Source organism: Ambystoma mexicanum, chromosome 10 (assembly GCF_040938575.1).
Source record: "Ambystoma mexicanum isolate Mex_15411 chromosome 10, UKY_AmexF1_1, whole genome shotgun sequence".
Lineage (NCBI taxonomy): Eukaryota > Metazoa > Chordata > Amphibia > Caudata > Ambystomatidae > Ambystoma > Ambystoma mexicanum.
Window position 1 is genome coordinate 512,364,290 of NC_090932.1, and position 22,679 is coordinate 512,386,968.

Consider the following 22,679-nt stretch of genomic DNA (forward strand, 5'->3'; position numbering starts at 1 on the left):
AATGGGTGCATTGCAAATAGAGTCCTACTCCGTATAGTCAACGTATGCTTAGGCAACGGTGCGTAACTGGTTTTGTTGTGGGGCAGAATTAACCGCACAAGCTGCCTTCTGTAGGCCGGACTATTAATGTGGGGTTAGCTGGCGGAACACTTTATGGCCGCCCAAGAAACTTGTACTAAACTCCTAGGGTGGGAGAAGGGTTAAGGTATCTTTAGGCATATTTCTTGTCTCTTTACTATTTTATATGTGAAATTCTGCAGTATGTATTTTCCATTTTGATAATTTCATGAGATTTTCCTTTTTTTCGTTCATACGAACACATTAACATTAACTTTTCACACGTATCGGGAGGATGGCTCTGGCGCAACAAGCTTGTCTTGGAAGAGCAACACAGGTTTGAATCCCAGCGCTGCAATTAGAGAGACTTGTCTCCGGTATTAAGCGCATTAGAACAAAATTAATTAATTTAATTTCTAAAGTTACAGAAGTAGGGCGGTAGTAGGCCAAGCATTCAAGATGAGCAGACTTTAGTCAAACAAATTTCACAGGTTATGCTACTTTAGATTTGTAAGGTGCAATATCTACCAGTTGCACAGCTACCTGGCACTGCTGTAACCTTAATACTAAGTGAGCAATGAATCACTAGGAGTGGGAAATGAAGTTGCTTTATATGAGTGAGACATGCCATTAAAACAGAGGTTGAAATTGTTAGTTGAGAAACGATGCACTTTTTATAGGATCCAAGTTTCGCAATCACTGGCTCTGATGCAGTTGTGGCTACTCTAGGGACATAATGGAGATGAACGGCGGGCATTTTTGTTCTTAGACTGGTTTTATTTAATGTTAAATGGGAGCTACTCATTTCACAGATGTAGCTACTGGCAAACATGGACACCTTTTTTAATGCTTCTGGGCACACGTTAGGAAACTGAAGTGTAAAAGTCTGGGCATCTCTGTTTAGTTTTAAGGACTATAGAGCACTGAGGATCACTCCCTTCGAGCCGTAAATCAAGAGGAACATTTTCCACATCAACTGTGAAAGGGTCGACACATTTTTAAAAATGAGTCTTGTAGAGTTTTTCAATCCGTATCCTTACCGGTTTTCTTTCTGAATCTGGTCCCGAATGCAGAGAGGGTTCTACACAACCTAGACGTCGGACAAGCTCTGAAATTTTACGCCGACAGAACAAGCGAACTTAGAAGTTCTTCACAACTCTGTTACTTTTGGTGACCCAAAAGGGAAACCGGCTTTGAAAGCATCCATCTCACACTGGATCGCTTCATGCATTTCAGATGCTTACGCAATTCAAGGCCTTCAGCCCCCAAATGCATTCATGCACATTTGGTCCATGGCAAAGCGGCTGCTGTTGCCTTCCAGAAATATGTCCCTTGAGAGTCCTTAGCCAGGGCTGCTAAGTGTGCTTACCCTTCGGCTTTTTGCAGACACTATTGTATTGACCGGAGCTCCCGGGCTGATGCCCAGTTCGGCCAGGAAGTTTTTCACTATGGTGAGTAACTTTGTTATTCTCTCCTCCCCCTCTCTGTCCTCCACCTCTCTCTCTCCCTCTCTCTCTGTATGTCGCTCTCCCTCTCTCTGTCCCTCTCCCTCTCTCCCGCTCTGTGTGTCGCTCTGTGTGTCGCTCTGTGTGTCGCTCTGTGTGTCGCTCTGTGTGTCGCTCTGTGTGTCGCTCTGTGTGTCGCTCTGTGTGTCGCTCTGTGTGTCGCTCTGTGTGTCGCTCTGTGTGTCGCTCTGTGTGTCGCTCTGTGTGTCGCGGGGTCTCTCTCGGTCTCTCTCTCGGTCTCTCTCTCGCTTTCTCTCTCTCGCTTTCTCTCTCTCGCTTTCTCTCTCTCGCTGTCTCTCTCTCGCTTTCTCTCTCTCGCTGTCTCTCTCTCGCTGTCGCTTTCTCTCTGTCGCTCTCTCGCTCTCTCGCTTTCTCTCTGTCTCTGTCGCTTTCTCTCTGTCGCTCTCTCGCTCTCTCGCTTTCTCTCTCTCTGTCGCTTTCTCTGTCTCTCTGTCGCTCTCTCGCTTTCTCGCTGTCTCTCTGTCGCTCTCTCGCTTTCTCTCTGTCTCTCTGTCGCTCTCTCGCTCTCTCGCTTTCTCTCTGTCGCTCTCTCGCTCTCTCGCTTTCTCTCTCTCGGTCTCTCGCTTTCTCTTTCTCTCTCTCGGTCTCTCGCTTTCTCTCTCTCGGTCTCTCGCTTTCTCTTTCTCTCTCTCGGTCTCTCGCTTTCGCTCTTTCTCTCTCGGTCTCTCGCTTTCTCTCTTTCTCTCTTTCTCTCTCTCGGTCTCTCGCTTTCTCTCTCTCGGTCTCTCGCTTTCTCGCTTTCTCTCTTTCTCTCTCTCGGTCTCTCGCTTTCTCTGTTTCTCTCTCTCAGTCTCTCGCTTTCTCTCTTTCTCTCTCGGTCTCTCGCTTTCTCTCTTTCTCTCTCGGTCTCTCGCTTTCTCTTTCTCTCTCAGTCTCTCTCTTTCTCTCTCGGTCTCTCGCTTTCTCGCTTTCTCTCTCGGTCTCTCGCTTTCTCTCTTTCTCTCTCGGTCTCTCGCTTTCTCTTTCTCTCTCGGTCTCTCGCTTTCTCTCTTTCTCTCTCGCTTTCTCTCTTTCTCTCTCGGTCTCTCGCTTTCTCTCTCGGTCTCTCGCTTTCTCTCTCGGTCTCTCGCTTTCTCTCTCGGTCTCTCGCTTTCTCGCTTTCTCTCTCGGTCTCTCGCTTTCTCGCTTTCTCTCTTGGTCTCTCGCTTTCTCGCTTTCTCTCTCGGTCTCTCGCTTTCTCGCTTTCTCTCTCGGTCTCTCTCGCTTTCTCTCTCGGTCTCTCTCGCTTTCTCTCTCGGTCTCGCTTTCTCTCTCGGTCTCGCTTTCTCTCTCGGTCTCTCGGTCACTCGCTTTCTCTCTCGGTCTCGCTTTCTCTCTCGGTCTCGCTTTCTCTCTCGGTCTCGCTTTCTCTCTCGCTCTCGCTTTCTCGCTCGCTCTCGCTTTCTCGCTCGCTCTCGCTTTCTCGCTCGCTCTCGCTTTCTCTCTCGGTCTCTCTCCATTTCCAATGGCTTGAACTTGCCTTGGATCACAGATTTTCTCAAATGCCTTGGTGGTGCTTCCCTCCAGCAGACAGACTTGTGTAGTAGGGTGATATGGATCGGTCAACTCTGAGGAATATTCAGAGCCTTCTGGTATGGGATCGGGGCTTAAGAGCGACAACTCCACTCCTGTCCCCCAAGCCTCTGTCCTAGGGCTCTGTACTGGATGTTACCCATGAGTCTCCTGTTTCCGAGGTCTCGTCTGTGCTCCCTTGGTGTTGGTCGACCTGTGTGTCTAGGTCTGGAGAACCCCACTTCTGCCATCAAGAATCACTTCAAATCTCAAATATGCTTCAAGGGCTTTTATGATTCCGTGGGCCCCAGGGCCCCCCCCTCTCTTTATCGTCTTATATTGCACCTCCTCCATAACCAAGACATCCCTGACGCAGGTTAGTAGAGACAGAAGGTTGACCTATGTGGTCTAATTTTCTGTCTTATTCTTGAGATGTTGACATAAAGGCAGATTATGCCTTCTCAAAATAAACTCCCTCCAAGACTTCTTATTTTTTCCTACTCTAACAAGTTGTTAGTGGGCTACTGGCAGTTGGGGAATGTTGTGCCTTACAGACGCTGGGTTAGATTCAATTCCCATTTTCTTGCTCTACTCCTATTCTGTCTCGTGTCAAAAGTAGCGTCCTAAGACCTACCCACTTTTTACACCCTGGTCATCTGCGGAACAACGGCGGCCTCGTGCAACTTCAATGGAGAAGTTTCCTTTTTTTCCCCCTCCCCTTTTTTCCCCTAGTGGTCTAGGGCTTGTCAGAGTTTTGCACATGCACACTGGTATCTGCCTAAAGCACCTTGCTGTCCTTCTGCGGATGCATATGAACACAACTTCTCTCTGTGTCTTTCTCTCTTCGTTATAGCTCGCCCTGCGTGGTATAACCGCATGGGTGTTGCTTCTTCTTTCTCTTTGTGGGTCCCTGTGCGGCTGTTCACTACTGCGGCTAGGTGATGGTAGGATTTTTGCCTTTACTTCATGAATGTAGGGCACTGGTTCAGCATTTGAACTTTGGTGCTGCCTCTTTTGTTTCTGGCTTGAACCATATTCATCTGTAAGAAACAGATGAACACTGGCAAGCATCTTGTAAAGGAGGCATGGCTTGAGAAAGTGGGGTACCTATATGAAGCATGCTGGCACTGGTGGGAGTGGGGGAGGGGGTAATCGGGAATTAGCCATAGCCATCATCCTTGGGGTTAGGACTGTCTCTGGACTTTTCCCCAGGCCTCCAGTTGAGAGGGTACCCAGACACCTCTTGGCAAGGTTACTGGCCTTGTCTCAGCAGCCACGAAGAATACCCACTATGCACAACTAAGGGTTTTATTTTCCCATCCAATCCCGCGTACCTATGTTTGCAACTCCATGCACAGCATATTATGTTATCCTGCATTTGTATAGTGCCTCCTGCCATAGTTTATGGCACTGAAGCACTTTTTCCTGTCTGTCAGAAATACAAAAGACGAGTATCCTAGAACATTCAGTAGTGGTAGGGAGGAGCAAAGTCTGGTAGATAGATGGGATGAGGGCGAGGGATAGATTAAATGCACATGAAAACATGTGAAGGAAACGTTGGAGGAGCAATGTGTACAATTGAACCAAATTTATTGTTGGACTCAACAGTATTCTTTAAGGCTCAAAGAGGAGCGATGGCAGAAAAGAGGTGTTAGCTGCTCTGGGGGGATTGAGGGGTGTATGTCTGGAATGCACTTACTGCATGGTGAGCTTTGGCATGTTGAAGTCATGCCCAAGAAAACACAGATAGCAAAGCCTTCAACTCACTTCCCTAACGCCCCAACATCATTTGGGAGTGCTTTCAAGTTAGAAGTCTGAATTTGTCAGGTTTGCAAAAGCTCCCTTAAAAGTAAGCAAAAACTTTTTTTTTTTTTTGGTTTTCTCATTTGTCCTGGACACCCAAACCCTAGGCTTGTGTGTGCAAAGTGCCAGACTTTTGAGCCTGCTGCAGTGTCCTGTTAAAACAAGGCATGTAGAAACCATGCACAAAAAAAACACAGCGTGCAAAGCCCCTCTACTTACTCCCCTAAGCCATGAACAGTCAGGTTCTATAGACGTGAAAGCTGGAAGGAAATATGGGCACATTTAACGGAGAGTGGGATTTCGACCAGGGCTTCCTAGATTAACTTCTCAATGGCTTGTGATATTATTTGCAGTTATGGTGTCCTTGATGGCCATGGCTCAAGCAGTACTACATTGTAAAAGATGCTCAGCAGGAACATGAATGTATACAAATTACAAGTGATCAGTTCTCAATGCCCACATGTCAATATTCTTTGTTTTATTTTGCAGGCTATCTCACAGCAGGATCTTGTACATATGGCTATTCAGATTGCCTGTGGAATGAGCTACTTGGCCAGAAGGGAAGTCATTCATAAAGATCTTGCAGCACGAAATTGTGTGTAAGTTTTATTTTAAACGGCTTACCATCTGGGTTCCTCCTGATGACTGGCAGCTCAGTGATCAGTCACATTCGTCCATGTTTGTCAGAATGTAAGCACAGTGCGCACAGACATCAGTGACGGTTGACAACTCCAGTGATAGCAGGCACAATACTTATGACATTACATTTCTTCGAAGTCCCTTATGCAAAAAGAAATCTTCCATTTTGGCCTAGAAATCATGCTCTCCAATTTAATATCCTCAACTGATTAGTAAATTGGTTATAAACCCCCTCATGCATGCATTTCAGCTTGTAGCAAATCATTCTGGCTCACCAGTTTCTTGGTGCTAGGTTCCAGCATGCACATTTCAAGCAGGGGCAAACTAGCTGAATTGGTGATTTGATCATGAGTTTGTTCGCAGGGTTAAATTAAAGCATTGCTTTTTCTTTACACCTTTTCCCTGTTTGTCTTTAATTGTCACAGAAATAGCAGACTGACGAGGACCTTTTAATTTGTCACAAGAGTTATGATATGGCATAGCATTTGTAACGCGCCTATACGCGAGAGTTATTGTGGCTGCCATTGAAATACAAAATGAATAGAAGCTGAACATGTCCTAAATGATAAGTTCCTTCGTCCCCTTTCTCTTCCCTTTAGCATTGATGAGACACTTCAGGTTAAGATAACTGACAATGCGCTGTCCCGAGACTTGTTCCCTATGGATTATCACTGCCTCGGTGACAATGAGAACAGACCAGTGCGCTGGATGGCTCTGGAGAGCCTTGTAAATAATGAATTCTCCAGTGCCAGTGATGTGGTAAGTCTTTCAAGTGTTTTGCCTTCTTGAAATGGCGCAAACTGAATAAATGAAATGTGAAAATGTAGTTAGGTTTTTTGATAATGTAGTAATGTTGAAATTCTTTTTGACTGCAACTATAGCAGAATTCTGTATTTCTATACACCGCTTTCTTCTTACCTACTTTTATACCTGGCTTTTCTGCTCACAGATCTGATAGTCTCTCTGAAATCGGGCACTGGATGGCACTTGGATGTCCACTGCTTAACTGAAAGTCTGAAGTAATCTAACTTCGAAGGGATTGTGTCCTCCGACGTATTCCTTATCTTAGATATCTCTTTCCAGCTTTGCTGGCCTCGGAAATTATTTCTCTCTAGAGGGCGCTGCGCATCGACGTCCGCCGAGTCGATGTCCCTCGACAGCTGCCGTATCGACGTCGACCTGCCTATAAAGGGCGCGCGCAGCGTCCGTTGCTCAGTTCCGTTTTTCCGCGCTTACTCAGTGCCTCGGAATATCGTTGCTCAGTTTCGTAGAGAATTATTCAATTTTCCTCGAGATATTCGATCCATACTCGATGGCTTCCTCGTCTGAACGGACGACCCCTCGGTCCGGCTTTAAAAAATGCCGAGACTGTGGAAAAAAGATGTCGCTGACGGACCCTGACAGGGTCTGTCTGTGGTGTTTGGGAGCTGAACACCATTGTTCGGAGTGCGAGGACTGTATGTCCATGACAGCTAAGGCCCTGAAGCAGCGTAGGGGGAAGCTGGAAAAAGGTAAGACTTCTAAAGCTTCTTCTTCCTCGGCGAAGTCGAGACATTCGTCTCCTCGTCACCATTCGCGCTCCAGTTCTCGAAGCGGGTCCCATCACTCCTCGGGATCGAAGCACTCGAAAAGGAGACGCCGAAGATCCCCTTCTTCGTCCTCCTCTTCCTCTGTTTCACCTAAGAGAATCCCTTGCCCCACGAAACATAGTTCCCTGGCTGAATGGGAGGAATTCCGAAAAAATATGATGAGCGTCTTCGAGAAAGCAGCCTCAACCCCCTCGAAGACTGCCGAGAGCGATGCTCTGGTCGAAAGACCCGAAGGTCCAAAACGCCACGAGTCGCAGCACCCGGCGAAGGAAGCTTCTCGAGCGCGTCACGAACCCTCGAGTAAAGCAAAGACCTTGAATCCTTCTTCGAAGGTTCCGTCGATGCCGTCGACGAGGGTTCCGTCGACGCCGTTGTCGAAGGGACCTTTGACACACGGGTCTGTCGACTCGACACCATCCTCAACACCGGCGTTGACGCCAAGGAAAGTCACGGTTGCGGCGCACCCAGTGGCTATTCCCAGGTCTTTGATGACGATGTCGTCGAGATTGTCGACATCCTCAAGCAGAATTCCGATTCTATCGAGGACCTCGAGGCCTCCACCTTTGTTTTCGACGCCACGTTCAAAGCCTTCGACGTCGCCGTCGACGACATCAACGTTTTCGAGGCCGATTACAACAAGTTTGGCACCCTCTGCCTTGGAGATGGGTTTCACACCCTTTGTGAGTTCAGACCAATTGAGAACAATGTCCTCAATTATGGAAGAGGGAGAACTGTCTGACCAAGAAGAGACATTTGAGTTGCAGGGATCTGCAACCCCAGTTCAAGAGGAGTTATCCTCGGAGGAACGCAGATTAAAGGAACTCCATGATTCCTTACATGAGGCAAGTGGTTTAGACACTTCCCCAGAGGTGGAGTTCGATAGGCCAGACCCGGGGGAGCATGCTGAAACCCCTTATAGAGCCTTAATGGCCAGGATCACAGAATTTATGGGGTGGTCAACACCTTCACAGGCTTGCCAACAGGATGACCTCACGGATATTCTTGATAAAGGTCCACAGGAGGATCCTGTAGTACCTTTTCGTAAAGCTCTTCAAAGAAAAATCATGACGAACTGGGAAACCCCAGATGTCGTCCCGGCAGTAAATAAAAAAAATGTCTACTAAATACAGGGTATCTTCCGCAGACCCGGAGTTTTTGTCCAAACACCCATCCCCAGAAAGTCTGGTGGTACAGGCAGCATCTTCTACTGACATCAAGACTGCTTACCCTACCGTCCCACAGGACAGGGACGATAAAAAATACAATGCTATTGCTAAGAAAGTCTTTTCGGCATGTAGCATGGCGTTAAAATCTATTAATGCTACTTGCACCCTTGCTAGATTCAGCCATACACTTTGGGAGTGTGCTTCTACAGCGGCTGACTGCACCCCGGAGGGAGAAGAAAGGGAGATGTTCCTAAATATCATAAAGGACGGTAAAGACGCTATGTGCGAATCCCTCCAGACGGGCATTGATTCGGCTGACAGTATCAGCAGAGCAATGGCGGCAAGTACAACAACCAGGAGATTTGCTTGGTTGAGAAAGTCTGGTTTTGCCCCAGATGTGCAAGCCAGGCTCTTGAACATGCCATTTGATGGCTCTTCTTTGTTTGGTAAAAAGGCGGATGACAGTTTAGAAAAACTGCAAACATCAAAGGCAGCAGCAAAATCCCTAGGCGCTGCAATCCGTCAGACACCTTTTCGTCCCACAGGAACCTCTGCGAGAGGCAAGTCCTTTCGCTTCTACTCCGCATTCGGAAGAGGTAGAGGACGACCGGCTCAAAGGGGACAAAGAAGAACTACCCGAGGTGGACGGGGTAGATATTCAAAAGCCGCAGCAACAGCAGGTGCCTCTTTACCATCGGCATCTGCATCAGCCGCCCCAAAACCAGTCTGAGGACTTCCCTCACAAGACACCTGTAGGAGGCAGGTTAACTCAACATCTGGCGGAATGGCAGGCTATCACGTCAGATGCTTGGGCATTGGAGACAGTTGAACAAGGTTACTGCCTGCCTCTCCTACGCATACCTCAGAGTCATCCACCGGGGATCAGCTCTCAAAAAGCTCCAGATCCGCTCCTCTTGCAGGAAATTTTAGACCTGCTAGAGAAAGGTGCCATAGAACCGGTACCTGTAGCGGAGAGGAACAAGGGCTGGTACTCCCCTTACTTTCTCATACCAAAGAAAGACGGAGGACTGAGACCCATCTTGGACTTGCGAGAATTGAACAAATTCCTCAGGAAAGACAAATTCAAGATGGTAACTCTTTCTCAGATCCTTCAGGCCCTTCAGTTCCAGGACTGGTTGGTATCTCTGGACCTTCAGGACACTTATTTCCATGTGCCAATCCATCTCAAACACAGGAAATACCTGAGGTTCGCAATTGGCAACTCTCATTATCAATTTCGAGTGCTGCCATTTGGGCTGACCTCCGCCCAGAGGGTCTTCACCAAGTTAATGTCGGTAGTGGCTGCAAGTCTAAGGAGGGAAGGGATTCACGTCTACCCCTACCTGGACGATTGGTTGATCAGAGCTGTATCTTCGGAACAAGCTCAGATCCAGCTAGATCATGTTTGCCACTCCCTTCACAGACTGGGCTTCTCCCTCAATTTAAAGAAGTCACAAATGATACCATCGCAGAGACTCCAGTTCATCGGAGCGATCCTGGACACTTCCCTGGGAAAAGCCTCGCCCAAGAGGGCTCAAGATATTCTACAGATGGTCACCAAGTTTCAAAATGCCCAACGTCTCCCAGCCTTTGACTTTTTGAGGTTGCTAGGCCTCATGGCATCCTGCATTTTCCTAGTGCCAGAGGCTCGCCTGAGAATGAGATCTCTCCAGTGGGCACTGAGAACTCAGTGGTCACAATTCTCAGGGAGAATGACAGATCTTCTTCAGGTTCCCGACAGGGTGGCTCGAGACCTTCAGTGGTGGGCCTGTCAGGAGAACATTCTGAAAGGAGAGCAGTTTTGGCAACCCTGGCCGGCGATAACAGTAGTCACGGATGCCTCACTCACGGGGTGGGGAGCCCACGCCAACGACTTGACCATCAGCAGTCGTTGGTCTCCATCGGAGTCCAGACTACATATCAACCTGTTAGAGCTGAGGGCCATCAGACTTGCGCTGAAGGCTTTTCTGCCATCTGTACAAGGAAAGAATGTCCTGATAATGACGGACAACACAGTGGCCATGCATTACCTCAACAAAAGAGGAGGCGTAGGATCACTACCTCTGTGCAGAGAGGCGATGCAGCTCTGGTTTTGGGCAATCCAAGAAGCAATCTCTCTATCGGCAGTTCACCTAGCCGGAGAGAAGAACTTGACAGCGGCGCTCTGAGCAGGCAGAGCAGTCTCCCACGAGTGGGAACTAGCTCAGGAAGTACTTCAAGAGATCTTCGCCCTTTGGGGAACCCCTCAGGTGGATCTGTTCGCCACCAGTGTCAACAGGAAGTGCGATCTGTTCTGTTCAAGGGAATTTCCCCCGAGAGGAGCTCTGGGAGAGGCGTTCATAGTGGACTGGGAGTTTCCACTCCTGTACGCGTTTCCACCGATCCCTGTCATTCCTCAAATGATCAGGAGGTTGAGAAGATTCCGGAAAACCATGATCCTAATTGCCCCGGATTGGGCCAGGAGAACGTGGTAGCCGGACCTTCTAGATTTGTCCATCTGCCCTCCAATTCGACTTCCACTCAGAGAGAATCTGCTCTCACAGAAGGGAGGTCAGGTTCTCCATCCAGACATCAAACCCTCAACCTTCACGCTTGGCTTCTGAAAGGCTGAGGTACAACGATTGGGACCTCCCTGATGACGTTATGGAGGTGTTGCTTTCGGCAAGAAGGCCAGCAACAAAATCTTTATACCGCTGCCGTTGGAACAGATTTTGCAGCTGGTGTAGGGAAAAGAATATCAATCCCTTTTCATGTGGTACACCAATGGTTTTGTCCTTCCTACTTTATTTAGCTAATTCAGGCCTTCAAGTTGGCACCATCAAGGGCTAGCTCGCAGCGCTATCCATCTTTAAGCGCACTGTGGAAGAACCATCCTATTTCAAGTTACCCTTGGTAATACAGTTTCTAAAGGGGTTAACTAACGTTTATCCCCCAAGACCATTCCAGGTTCCCCTATGGGATTTAAATTTAGTCCTAACTTTCCTGATGGGCACACCTTTCGAACCACTCCACTCTTGTTCATTAAGATTTCTTACCCTTAAGACTGTTTTATTAGTAGCACTTACATCTGCTAGAAGGGTGAGCGAGTTACAAGCTCTTTCTTGTAAACCCCCTCATACAATCTTTCACAAAGACAAAGTTGTTCTGCAAGTGAAGCCTAATTTCCTCCCAAATGTGGTTTCTGAATTTCATATCACACAGAAGATTACCCTTCCATCTTTCTATCCTCCTCCCCATCTGGGGAAAGAGGAAGGGAGGTTACACAGGCTGGACCCAAGAAGGGCTTTACGTTTTTACACTAGTAGACTGGCTAGGATAAAACAAGCAGACAAGCTGTTTGTAGGCTACGCAGGTCACAAGCTGGGGCTACCGATAACTAAGCAGACCATTTCCAGATGGATAATTTTAGCCATTTTGGAATGTTATAAACTGGCAGGAAAAGAGCCCCTTCAAAATCTTAGGGCTCATTCGACCAGAGGTATTGCAGCTTCATCGGCACGCAAAAGAGGAGTGCCGGTTAGAGACATATGTGCGGCTGCCACATGGTCGTCCGTCCATACCTTTACACGGTTTTACAACTTGGATTCCTCCTCCAGTCAGGAAACTAGGTTTGGAAGGGCAGTATTGCACTCTATTCATCAATAAGAGGAAGCATGAAGTCAGTACTCCCACCTCCAATAACAGAATACTGCTATGGGAGCCTATCTAAGATAAGGAATATGTCGGAGGACACAATCCCTTCGATATTCCTTATCGACCCTCCCATCCATCCCCGCAGTACTACTTCCCTTGTTGTTGCAGCTTACACTCCTTCAGGGTGATTAGTCTAGTCCAGACTAATCACCCTGAAGGCAGGATGACGTCGATGTCGATACGGCGGCTGTCGAGCGACATCGACTCGGCGGACGTCGACGCGCAGCGCCCTCTAGAGAGAAAAAATTTCTGAGGCCAGCAAAGCTGGAAAGAGATATCTAAGATAAAGAATATGTCGGAGGAACATCCCATCAAAAGAACGTTACAAGGTACGAAGTAACTTGTTCTTTCCTGCTGCTAATGTCCCTCCTCTCTTTTCTTCACCCATCCTATTTCCACCAGACTGTGTCCCCTCCTCCCCTAAGACGTGCAATTTAGCTATCCTTTTTAATTGCCTCCTTATCATTCAGAACTTCATTACTTCTATCTTGGCTGTTTCTAAGATCAACCAGCTCAATAGCCCGGAAAGTCACGTCCTCCTCACCTACACCACTACCAAATCTCTCACCTGGCCACATTGAATACTGTATCAGTCTCCTCCTTAGACTCCCGCGATGTTTGTTGCTGCTGGATAAAGTACTCTTCTTCACCACCTGTACCCTATTTAATCTTTGCCACTCTTTTCCCACCTCCATGCTGGCTGGTTTTCCATAAAGAATCAGTCCCTTTTTCAAATTCCTACTGCTTGTTTCTAAATCCATGCATGAGCTTGCTAACTCTTTCCCCTGCTTCTCTCTTCTGTGCTTCCTCCGTTCTAGCACACTTGCTAATTTGTCTATAACTTGACCGTCCTGCGCTTCCTCCCAGTTCTGTTCCTTCTTCCTCCCTGCCCCAACCACTGAGACTCCCTTCCCTGCACTCTAGGGACTCCCTTCACCATGTTAAAATGCTACTACTGTCTGCTCCTTCAAATTCATACTAAAGCTAAACCTTGAAGGAACACCCTATGCATATATTATTGCCCCTGAATTGCTAACCCGCATCTCACTTCATTGTCTATACTACCCAGTAAATAGTCAGTCCTCTCTGACTCTTGTCTGTCACTTGTCCTGTCGCTGTTTATTGTACATCATTTGTCCACCATTCACAGGTCGAGTTTTTCATTACCTTTCCTACTAATATACAGCACCTGTCTCAAGATTTCCATCTTTTCTTGTGTTTCATGGTAAAACATTTGGTGTCCTCGAAATATACAAATTCACCTGCCTAGTGAACCTGAAATTGGTGGTGGTATTGCTATAACTTTGAGTTTCCATTTGCCTGTTAACCCTCAAACCCATCATTAATGCTGTGCTCTGAACATGAGTGTCTTCAAGTTGTAGCAGATAGATCTAGAAATTTGGAGAAAAGAAGTCAGCTTCTTCACAAATCAGAGGTTTCTCCTTTGGAACTTCTCTGCAGACTTCCCCCCCCCCCAATTCTCTGCAGACTCCCCCCCCCCCCCAAATCTTCAGATTGAGCCTTCGTTTTATTTGGTCCAGAATTAATCTTCCACTTCAAAATTAACAGTTGATTGGTTTGTCATTATTAGTTCAGCATTTTTAAAGAGCGGTGGGTGGGAAGATGAAAGGAGTAATCTGTAAAGTCCTTATCTCTTCTACTTGCTTTGCAGAAATGAGCATTAGAGGCTTATGTGATCTAGCAGGTAGGGTGTTTGCCCCAAGCTGTCCTTCTCCAGGAGTGGTGGTAATGTTCTTAAGAGCTGGTTTTCCACCTTTATTACCCCAAAGGATGAAATATAAGTGGTGGGATGCAAAATGGAGGCAGAGCTGAAGCAATAGAGGGAAAACTCCATACCTGTGTAGCTTCTTTGAAAAGAAAACTCTCCTGCTTTTTCCACATGTAATTAATTTTATTTTACAATTCTCAAACTAAATATATTAATCTGTCAAAGGAAATAGCAGCCCCAAACAGTAATATCTTCCTGCTCTTTACACACTACATGTCTTACAAATAAAGAAATCCTTTATTAAAAATCCAGAGATCTATTGTAGGTATCACCACTTTAGCAGCTTTACACGCACTCCTAATGTTGATTTGATATGCAGATATCTTTTACACCAGCTTGAAACTGCCACTCCTGCATGTCGTGCTCTTCGTCCTTCTTGTTGGTCTTGTTTTTCAAGGATCAGTTCTTAACATATGGTGAAACCTCAACACCTTGTACTGTCTGTCATGGAAAATTGTCCCCCCTAATAGACACCCAAAAAGCACTTAAAATGTGTTGGCGCCTTGTAGAAATCCATTATAATGGTGACAGACTATGCATTCACAAACCTTTGACTAATTAGCTCACACACGATGAGGCTTCTGAATTTCAGTCATCTTTGTTAATAATAATGTTCCTGTTTCAAATGTAGCATGATCAAAAGCAATAAAGAGATGATTAGAATATTTGCCAGAAAGAATATGGAGTTAAATAGGTTTGGTTTATTAATGTCCATTCTTTTATTGTACTCCCTTGCCCGCCCTCGTTTGTCTATATCTGTACCCTTTTCTTACATGTTTTGGTCTTTAGCCAAAAAACGTGCAAAACTGATGTAAATGTGCCTTTTTCATTTTTGTTTCTAGAAATGGGGCAAAGCCCATAGTAACCCATACCCCTTTTTTAAACTGTCCACCCCTTCTTGCATCTGTTTTTGCTTGTTTTCCAGGAAAACAAAGCTCATGTAAATGCATCGATGCAAGTGCATTTAAGTAAAGCTGTGTCATCATAAGAATATTCTAATGCAATGAATTTCTAGTTATTTTGAGGAACTTATTTGCTCCCATGCACCCTACACAATCTACCACACAAGTAATTGACCTGCCATAAGGCAAAACCTAGAAGTGTCTTTAAAGGGTAAAACACCTATGATGGCACAGTGTAATTTCCATGCCATGTTCGTTTCCTTAAGATGAATATTCCTTAGAGCCCATCTTTCCATGACTTTGTCATTTGCAGGTGTTGACAGGTTCTTTCTTGTATCTCCATTTCTGTTACATGCAATAGAGATTTTTTTCTGAACCACTGTGCTCGTTTTTCCAGCCTTGGAATTTCTTAAACTTTTTCTGTGCATGCTGTAATGTGAGAACTGTCCACATATAGGCACGTTGGATCAGTTTGTCTACCTTAATAAACTTATTTCAAGAATGAACTTGCAGATTACATGTTGGGGGTTTTACAGGAGGAAGACTACAGTACCTGTGGATGGTGACAGAAGACGTAAGCAGGCTTCTGGGTTTGCGATCAATCAAGGTTTACACAGGTTGAGACGGAGGACTGTACTGGGGGACAGTGGAACAGGTGGAAGTGGCTGCACAGAGGCTGTCCCAATGTTCTGGTATATCATTACCTGGTCATGGCACTGCTCAATGGAATAGGATGGATGTCTCTCACCATTTTAGAAGATGGGTGTCAAATGTACATGCTGAAAGATTCCCTCTGCTAGTGGATCCTTCAAGGGGAGGGTTTTGAGTATGATTAGCAGTTTAGGAGTGCCACAGATGGCCCACAAATCCATAAAGATGTCTGATTTGTCATTCGTTATTTACTTTTTAAATGTGTTCTTCAGGGAGATTGAGGACGAGTGAGGCTAAGCGGGTCCCCTTTACTCTCTTGACCTCCACGTGGGCTCCCTCACCCTAGATCAGGCGTTCCTAACCCAAACAATGCCCCCAATGTATCCCAAAGGAAGATGGCCCCTACTATGTCTTTGTTCTTTCTAATCTGGGAGGGAAACCTAAAAGCCATTGCCTCCCTCAAGGAAGATCTAAATGATCATTTCCCTTTGGTCTGCAGAATGATTTCACCAGGGTTTTTTCACCAGTCTCTCCCCCTCACACTTGCTCTTTCTCATGATCTTTTTATGCCTCAATTTCTCACTCTATATCCATCTCCCCCTCAGTGATCTTGGTCCCTCTCTATCAACCTGTACCTCTTTCCTTCTCTGATCACTTCTCTCCATTCTCTCCGTCATATCTGCTCCATCCTCGTTTTCACTCTCCTCTGCCACCCTTTCACTATTAGCACCTCTTTTCGTGCTCCTTCCTCTTTACATACAGCCCTTTATTCTCACATCTCTCCACACCAAGCCCTGTCTACTCCTGCTCCTAATTATAGAGACTGCCTGTCTCTCCCCACTACCTTCCTCCTTCGCTCTTACCTCCCCCACTACTACAACCTTTCCCAATCTCCTGCCATACACTCTTGTCACTCATACTCACCCTCGCACTGTCTCAGAATTCCCTGTTGCGCTCTTTTCTGTATATATTTCATGGAATGCAGTGATTTTACCGAATGGAAAATAACGAACATTTTTACCTTAACGTTTTTAACAAAAGAAATAATGCATTTTTAAAAATATATTTATGCAGGGTAGGGTAAGGCCTTAAAACGTGTGGGGAGGAGTTTGAGGGATTCTAAACTAAGGGAAACAGGAGGTTTGGGAGGACACCCCCAAATTAAAATAAAATTCGTTATTTTTTTCGTTCAAAATGTTGAGTTAAAAACATTATAAATAAACAAATAAACAAACAAACATTATTTTTCAATTTGGTAAAATCACCTGTAACCATATTTCACTCCCCTTTCACACACAAGCCTCACCACACAGCTTTTACAACCCTGCTTAACACACAACTTTACATGTACTCTTTCAGAACACTGCCACAATCTTCTCAGCACTCAGTCTGCCCTCCGCCTGGACTCTGTCCTCTACTGCTCCACCTGACCTTATCCAACACATTTTCCAATCTCCTCTGTGCGTGATGGGTTTTTGTAGCTCCACCTTCCCTCCTTTAACATTCCTCCTGCCACAGTGGCCTCCCTGGTTTCATGCTCTCCTTGGCCAATCCCTGGCTAAACTGTCCCTGGAAGGCTTTAAAAAGGCTTTTAGTGCCCACCCTTTTACAGATTCCATTTACATGGTGGGAGCCATAGGCTTGGGTTGTTTTCCTTCTGGCTTTCTCCATGCGCTGGTAAATTCGGTTTCGAATCGGGTTTAGAGAGTATTTGTGTCTTCCCTGCTACCCTGCAGTCCCTTCTGACTCTGTTCATTTTCTGTTGCCCCACCATTCCCTTGGGGTCCAACTGAGGTTGGTAGGTCAGGTCTTCGTTGTCTCATCTTTTTTGGGCAGGAAATTCCGTGTTCTGTTCTCGATTCCATTCCCTTGGCCCCAGTCTGGGTTTTCATGGTTGTGCCCCGATGCATTCTAGCTTTAGGAAACTCCATCTGTGTACAGTTTTCTGCTCGACACACTCAACCTAAATAAGAATAGGAAACCAGATTTTTCATTCTCAGGCAGCACAATCTATCAAGCACAAAGGTTTGACTCCTAGAACCCATAGCACCTAGTGGGATGAGAAGAGTTCCTGCTCTTGTTTAGTATGCCCCTGATCCTTTCTGCACAAATGTCTGTTTAGAGAGCAAGGGAGAAAATGTGTGCTTTCTGCAGAGGCCAGAGGGAGGATGGTGTATACTTCTGCACCCCTCACAGAACATTCTAACTGTTCCCTAGCCTAATCAACAGCCATTTAATCCTGCAGTATCCCCCTGTACCCATCATCTGCTTGAGGACACATTGACCACTAGGTCATGACACTCATCTGCTGCATACTCACCCAAACCTAGCTACTGACATAGCCAGCTACGCACCACCCTGCAACCCCACACGTTACAGCCTTCAGTGTTACTGTGCTTGCAGGTCAATAAAAGGCAATATACCTCTGCTGCTGCTACGTTACACAGTTGATCATGCAAAGCCTTGTCCACACTGGTTACCTTAGTAAGCACTCTTCAATGTATGAAATAAATGTCATTTCTTAAGGAATGCAGGACCACGGCTCTCCAGAAACAGAGGTCCCTGCAAGACTGCTTTACGAGACAGCTTCTGGGCACAGCATGTCTTCACCAGTGGCAGATGAACACTTTACAAATAATTTGCATTGGTGTGTAGGCACATGTAAATGTGGCGTTCTTTGGGTGAAAGTGATTGCTTAGAAGAAATTGTGCATTCTTGTAGGTATTTAGAGTAAACCTTGTCACAGCTGTTAAAGGTTGTGGTAGATTTAAAAACTGTTGTGTACCGAATACAAGTGTCATATTTGGCCAAATCACAGTCAAGTGGAGAAAGCCCAGTTCAGATCCTTAATTGTTAAATTATTAACTACAGTTCCAAACTTGGTAAACATTCTTCAAAATCAATGACTATCAACCTCCTGTTTTTCTCTTTTGGGTACCAATAGCAAAGCTGTTGACGCTTGTTATAATACACACGCTTTTCATCCTGTGATTGTGGAAAACATTTTTGAGGAAGCATTGTACAAACTGTGATGCAATTCAGGAGATGCTCCATGGTACAGAAAGAGTAAAAAAGATGTTGGTTCAAAGCTACAATAATTACTATGCTTAAAGTAATAGTTTGCAAACCCTTACTTGGACACGTTTTTCAGAATTCAAAAGGTTTTCCTAGGTATATGGCCTTTATTTAAGTAGTATTTGTCCAATTTCAGTGCTTTATGGGATGGTGGCTGTGGTAAGTCAGACATAGGAGATGAACAAGTAGACATGTTGGAATAAATCTTGATTCACCAAACAAAACTAAACTTTCTCTGACCCTACCTCTATGGTACATTCCCTAATCTACAAAACAAAATGAATGCTCGTCAGGCTGTCGTCACAAAACAAGGTGCTAACGTATTGCAATCCTAACTCTTTCAGAAAGAAAGAAAAGGGTCCTGAGCTTGGCTTACTCTAGGGTTCTTTCACCCAGGGAATCTTTAGTGGTGGCGAGTGTTCACACAAGTTGCTTTTCAAAACCTTCATAATCTCCAGAAATGTCCCACATAGTTCCTTGTTTAGTCCGGTCTCATGGGATGTAGTCGACAGACCTGTGAAGGCCAATATTCATAGCTACAACCAGTGCTCAAGATGAGAATTTGAGGTGGGAGTATTTTACTCCCTATTTTTTAACTTTGAGAGTAAATGCAATTTCACAGGAGTCAAAATGAGGGTTGTCCTCCATAAAAGAATAAAGTATGTGGAAATCCAGCCGACCTCCAAAAGGTTTAAAGCTGTATGGAAATCATTATGTACAATCTGTCCACATCATGGCAGAATAGCAGGTTTCTCTCAAATTAACATAAATAACAGTCTGCCGTAGAACAAACACCCTCTCATGAATGGAGCAGGTGAGCACTAACACTGAGCTTTCCCTGAATGTGAAGAATAGGTAAAACAGCAGCATCAACATTTTAATGCTTCGATCACACAGAACCGATCATCTTGATTAGGTGCCCATCACACTTCCCACACAAACAGAAAATTTGAATCCGGGCAACAGCAATCCAAGTTGTGAACATTTACAACACGTGGAGTGGATACTTGCAAGTTAAGCAAGGGTAGAAGATACCCACAGAGAGCACAGATATGGAATGGGTCTATAGAACAGGTGCAACATAGGCTTCGGGAGTTCACAGTGCTCAGAAGTACACTCTCCTCCTAATGCCTTGAGCGATCTTTCACTCCTTCGTGTATTGCCAAAACTGGGACAAGCCATCTACAGTTAATCTCTGTAGTTAATCCTGTTATAGGTCAAATTGACTCTCCTTCTTTGTTAAACTTGTTTATAAACATTACTTTTCAAAATATTACATGTAATTGGAAAAATACTACCAATCATTTGCACAGTATCTGGTGGAATTCTATCTGCTCCATTCATCGAATGGAACAATGTCCTGCTTCTTTATTTGATTACATGCATACATTTAACAGAAAATGGAATAGATTCATACATTATTTGAATACTCATGATTAACTGATCTGAGCTATTTTAGTAAATCGTCCCTTCCCCTAGTCTTGCCCAATGTTTTCTGTCCTGTCTATGTCTGTTCCCCCCTGTTCTCTTATTTATTATATCCTAATAAGTTAAATGAAACTACTATACTAAACATGTTTATTTCAATTGTATAAGTTTCAACTATGCTAAGTTATGTAATTGCCCAAAAATGACTGTTTTTTGTATTATTTGCCTTTACTCAACTTTAATAAAAATATTTAAACAGAAAAAGGTCATCCAGTTGGAGGCCTCATTGAATGTAGATGCCTACGTTAATCAGGTTAGCCAGAACTATAACTTTCACCTTTGTTTACTTAAAAACATTTGTTCCTACATTACTGAAAAGAACTGCGTAATCGTAGCCCAAGCAACTATCCTTTTGAGGCTTGATTATTGTAATTCTCTACTAATCAGAGCCTCAATTTCCAGTTTCAAAACATGCCAAACTCTTCAGGATGATGTTGTGCGAATTATCAAGAGAATCCCAAGAAGGGACAACATCTCAGACCACAGGAGGGGGAATCTCCATTGGCTACCGATATGGGAACGTATGCATTTACAGTTGGCACTATGCTTCATCTGTGCTTATTCAGAACAGCCCCCCCTGTACTTAAAATCGTTGACTCCCCTTACAACCCTTATCAGAGCACTGCGCTCTTCTCTGGAACACACTGCCTTTACCACTTAGGTTGTAGTGAAATACATAAACTCCTTCTGAAAACACTATGGGTCTCAACAGTACTAGATTACCGCAGTGAAGTCTACTTGTACGTCCCGTCCCCTTTCCTCCATTCTTGTGCGTGTCGGTGAAGGTACCAGAATGTTTGGCAGCGAAAAAATGAGCTTCCCCTTTACATTTTGTCTAGTGTGAGGCCTTTGGGGTAGACACGCCTGCCAGCCCTGCCCTCCGGCACCTCACCTCAGTCCCTTTTTCCGCTCAGACGGGGCCTGACCGCTGGCGCAGGCATTATCTTTTGTGCTTTGCGTGGTTCCCAGAGTTAAGGCACCTCAGCACGGCGAATCATTCCCTGGGGCACAGTTGGCTGGAAGGGGTTTCTCGGACCCTGATACCATTGGCAAGCCTGAGGCTCCTAGAGCTACCGGCACACACTTAGAGGGGCGCAGCGTCCCTCCTGGGCCTGGCATCTACAGGCTATCTGGCTCTTCTACCGCAGCTAGGTGCGAGCGGCCTTTGGGCTCTTCCAATGGGTGTACGCCTGAAGTGCCGGCATGCAGCAATACGACTACAAGTCTTATGTCTGAGGGCAGTACACCTACCGGATTTCCCTCTGAGGTTGGTCCTAACCTATGGGACTGAACCACAAAAGACCAGTGGGTTCTACTCCAGCAAAGGATCCTTCGCCAGACTCTTGCATTCCTCAAGCTGTGGTGACGGACCACAAAATGGGGACCACACACGTGACCCAGGTGATGCGGCTGGAGATCAAGGCAGACTGGGAAGGTAGGCTGCAAGTTTTGCCGTCTCCATCCATGTAAGCCAGGCAAGGAGGTAGCAGCCATCTCTTCCTAGGGTGTGTAAGCAGTCTACAGGCTTCAGGTGACCGGTCACCCCAAGGGTAGGTGTACACCAGCCATCCATTGGGATATCTTATGCAGGTTCCCAGATATGCCACATGATCCATGCAGTCAGCCTGCGAGGACAGGTTTTTCAAGCGTTTCATGATCCTTATGAAATTAAAACAAATGGAGGGGGTATCTCAAGGACCATATCAGTGATATGGTACCTCAAATGCTGCCGCCCTGACAGTCCCCTCTGGAGCCGCCATTGCAACCCCAAGGGGTTTTGGTTCCTATCCCTCCATTGCGCTAGCGGCTACTCTGCAAATTACGGAACTTGGAGGGCTGCAGGCTAATTCTGATCGCTCCTCAGTGGCCCTCGAAGGTGTGGTTCCTATAACTCTTGAGGCTCAAATCGCAGTGGCCCATTTTTCTTCCAGTCCGTGGACGGGGATTTCTTAAGCAGCAACAGGGGGCAGTGGAACATCCGGATCCAGACCGGTTGGCGTGCTCAACCTGGCTCCTGCTCAGTTGAGATTAGTCTTTTCAGGTCTCGGCAAGTAATTTGCACATTATCCAGGAGGCCAGAAAGGTGTCCACCAGTGAGCAATATAAGAGTGAATGGACCTGGTTCTGTCATTGGTCTCTTGAGAAAGAGAGGACACCCTCACTTGCTCCTTAGATGATGTCCCCTTGTTTTCGGCCCGTCTTACCCAGTCAGGGGTCCAGGGAGACACTTGCTGCATGTACTTGGAGGCCCAGGTGCTTACAGGAACTCAGAGGAAGGCCTCTTCTCGACAGAAAACCCTGTGATCAAGGCTCACCACAAGGGCTTGTCAAGATTGTTTTCACCTGTGCACAGGCCCCATCCCATCTGGGGCCTGAATGTGATATCAGCCCTCCAGCGCAAGTGTTTCTAGCCGCTGACTTCAGTTGATATTAAGTGAGTCATGCGGTTCTGCTAGTAGCGCTAATATCTGCGTGTCGAATTAGTGAGCTTCAGGCACTGCCTGCATGCAAACTTTTCAGTGTTCCACAACGATACGGTCGTCCTCCGAACTCGAAGTTCTAACCCAAGGTGGTCTACCCCTTTCATCTGAACCAGGAAATCGGTTTACCAGTGTTTATCCCTAATTCACAATCTGAGGCAAAGAGATTGTTGCACTCTTTGGATCTGCGAAGGGTGCTCAAGCTCTATCTATCGCGGTCAATCGGAAGCACTGTTTGTCACGTTTGGTGGCACCGCCCTGGGGACTCCGGCATCCAAGGCCTCTATTGCGAGGTGGATGGTGCCGGCCATTTCAGAGGCTTATACAGCA

At 45.9% G+C, this 22,679-nt stretch overlaps 1 protein-coding gene across 2 annotated transcripts in view; it reads left to right on the forward strand.

Annotated features, from left to right (window-relative positions):
- Positions 1 to 22,679, forward strand: part of RYK (receptor like tyrosine kinase) — a 1,007,965-nt gene that overhangs the window by 895,474 nt on the left and 89,812 nt on the right. For both annotated transcript variants that reach the window (XM_069618057.1, XM_069618056.1), the window contains exons 12-13: positions 5,367 to 5,476; positions 6,116 to 6,275. In XM_069618057.1, the coding sequence (XP_069474158.1) occupies positions 5,367 to 5,476; positions 6,116 to 6,275 (270 nt within the window). The remainder of the gene's footprint in view (positions 1 to 5,366; positions 5,477 to 6,115; positions 6,276 to 22,679) is intronic.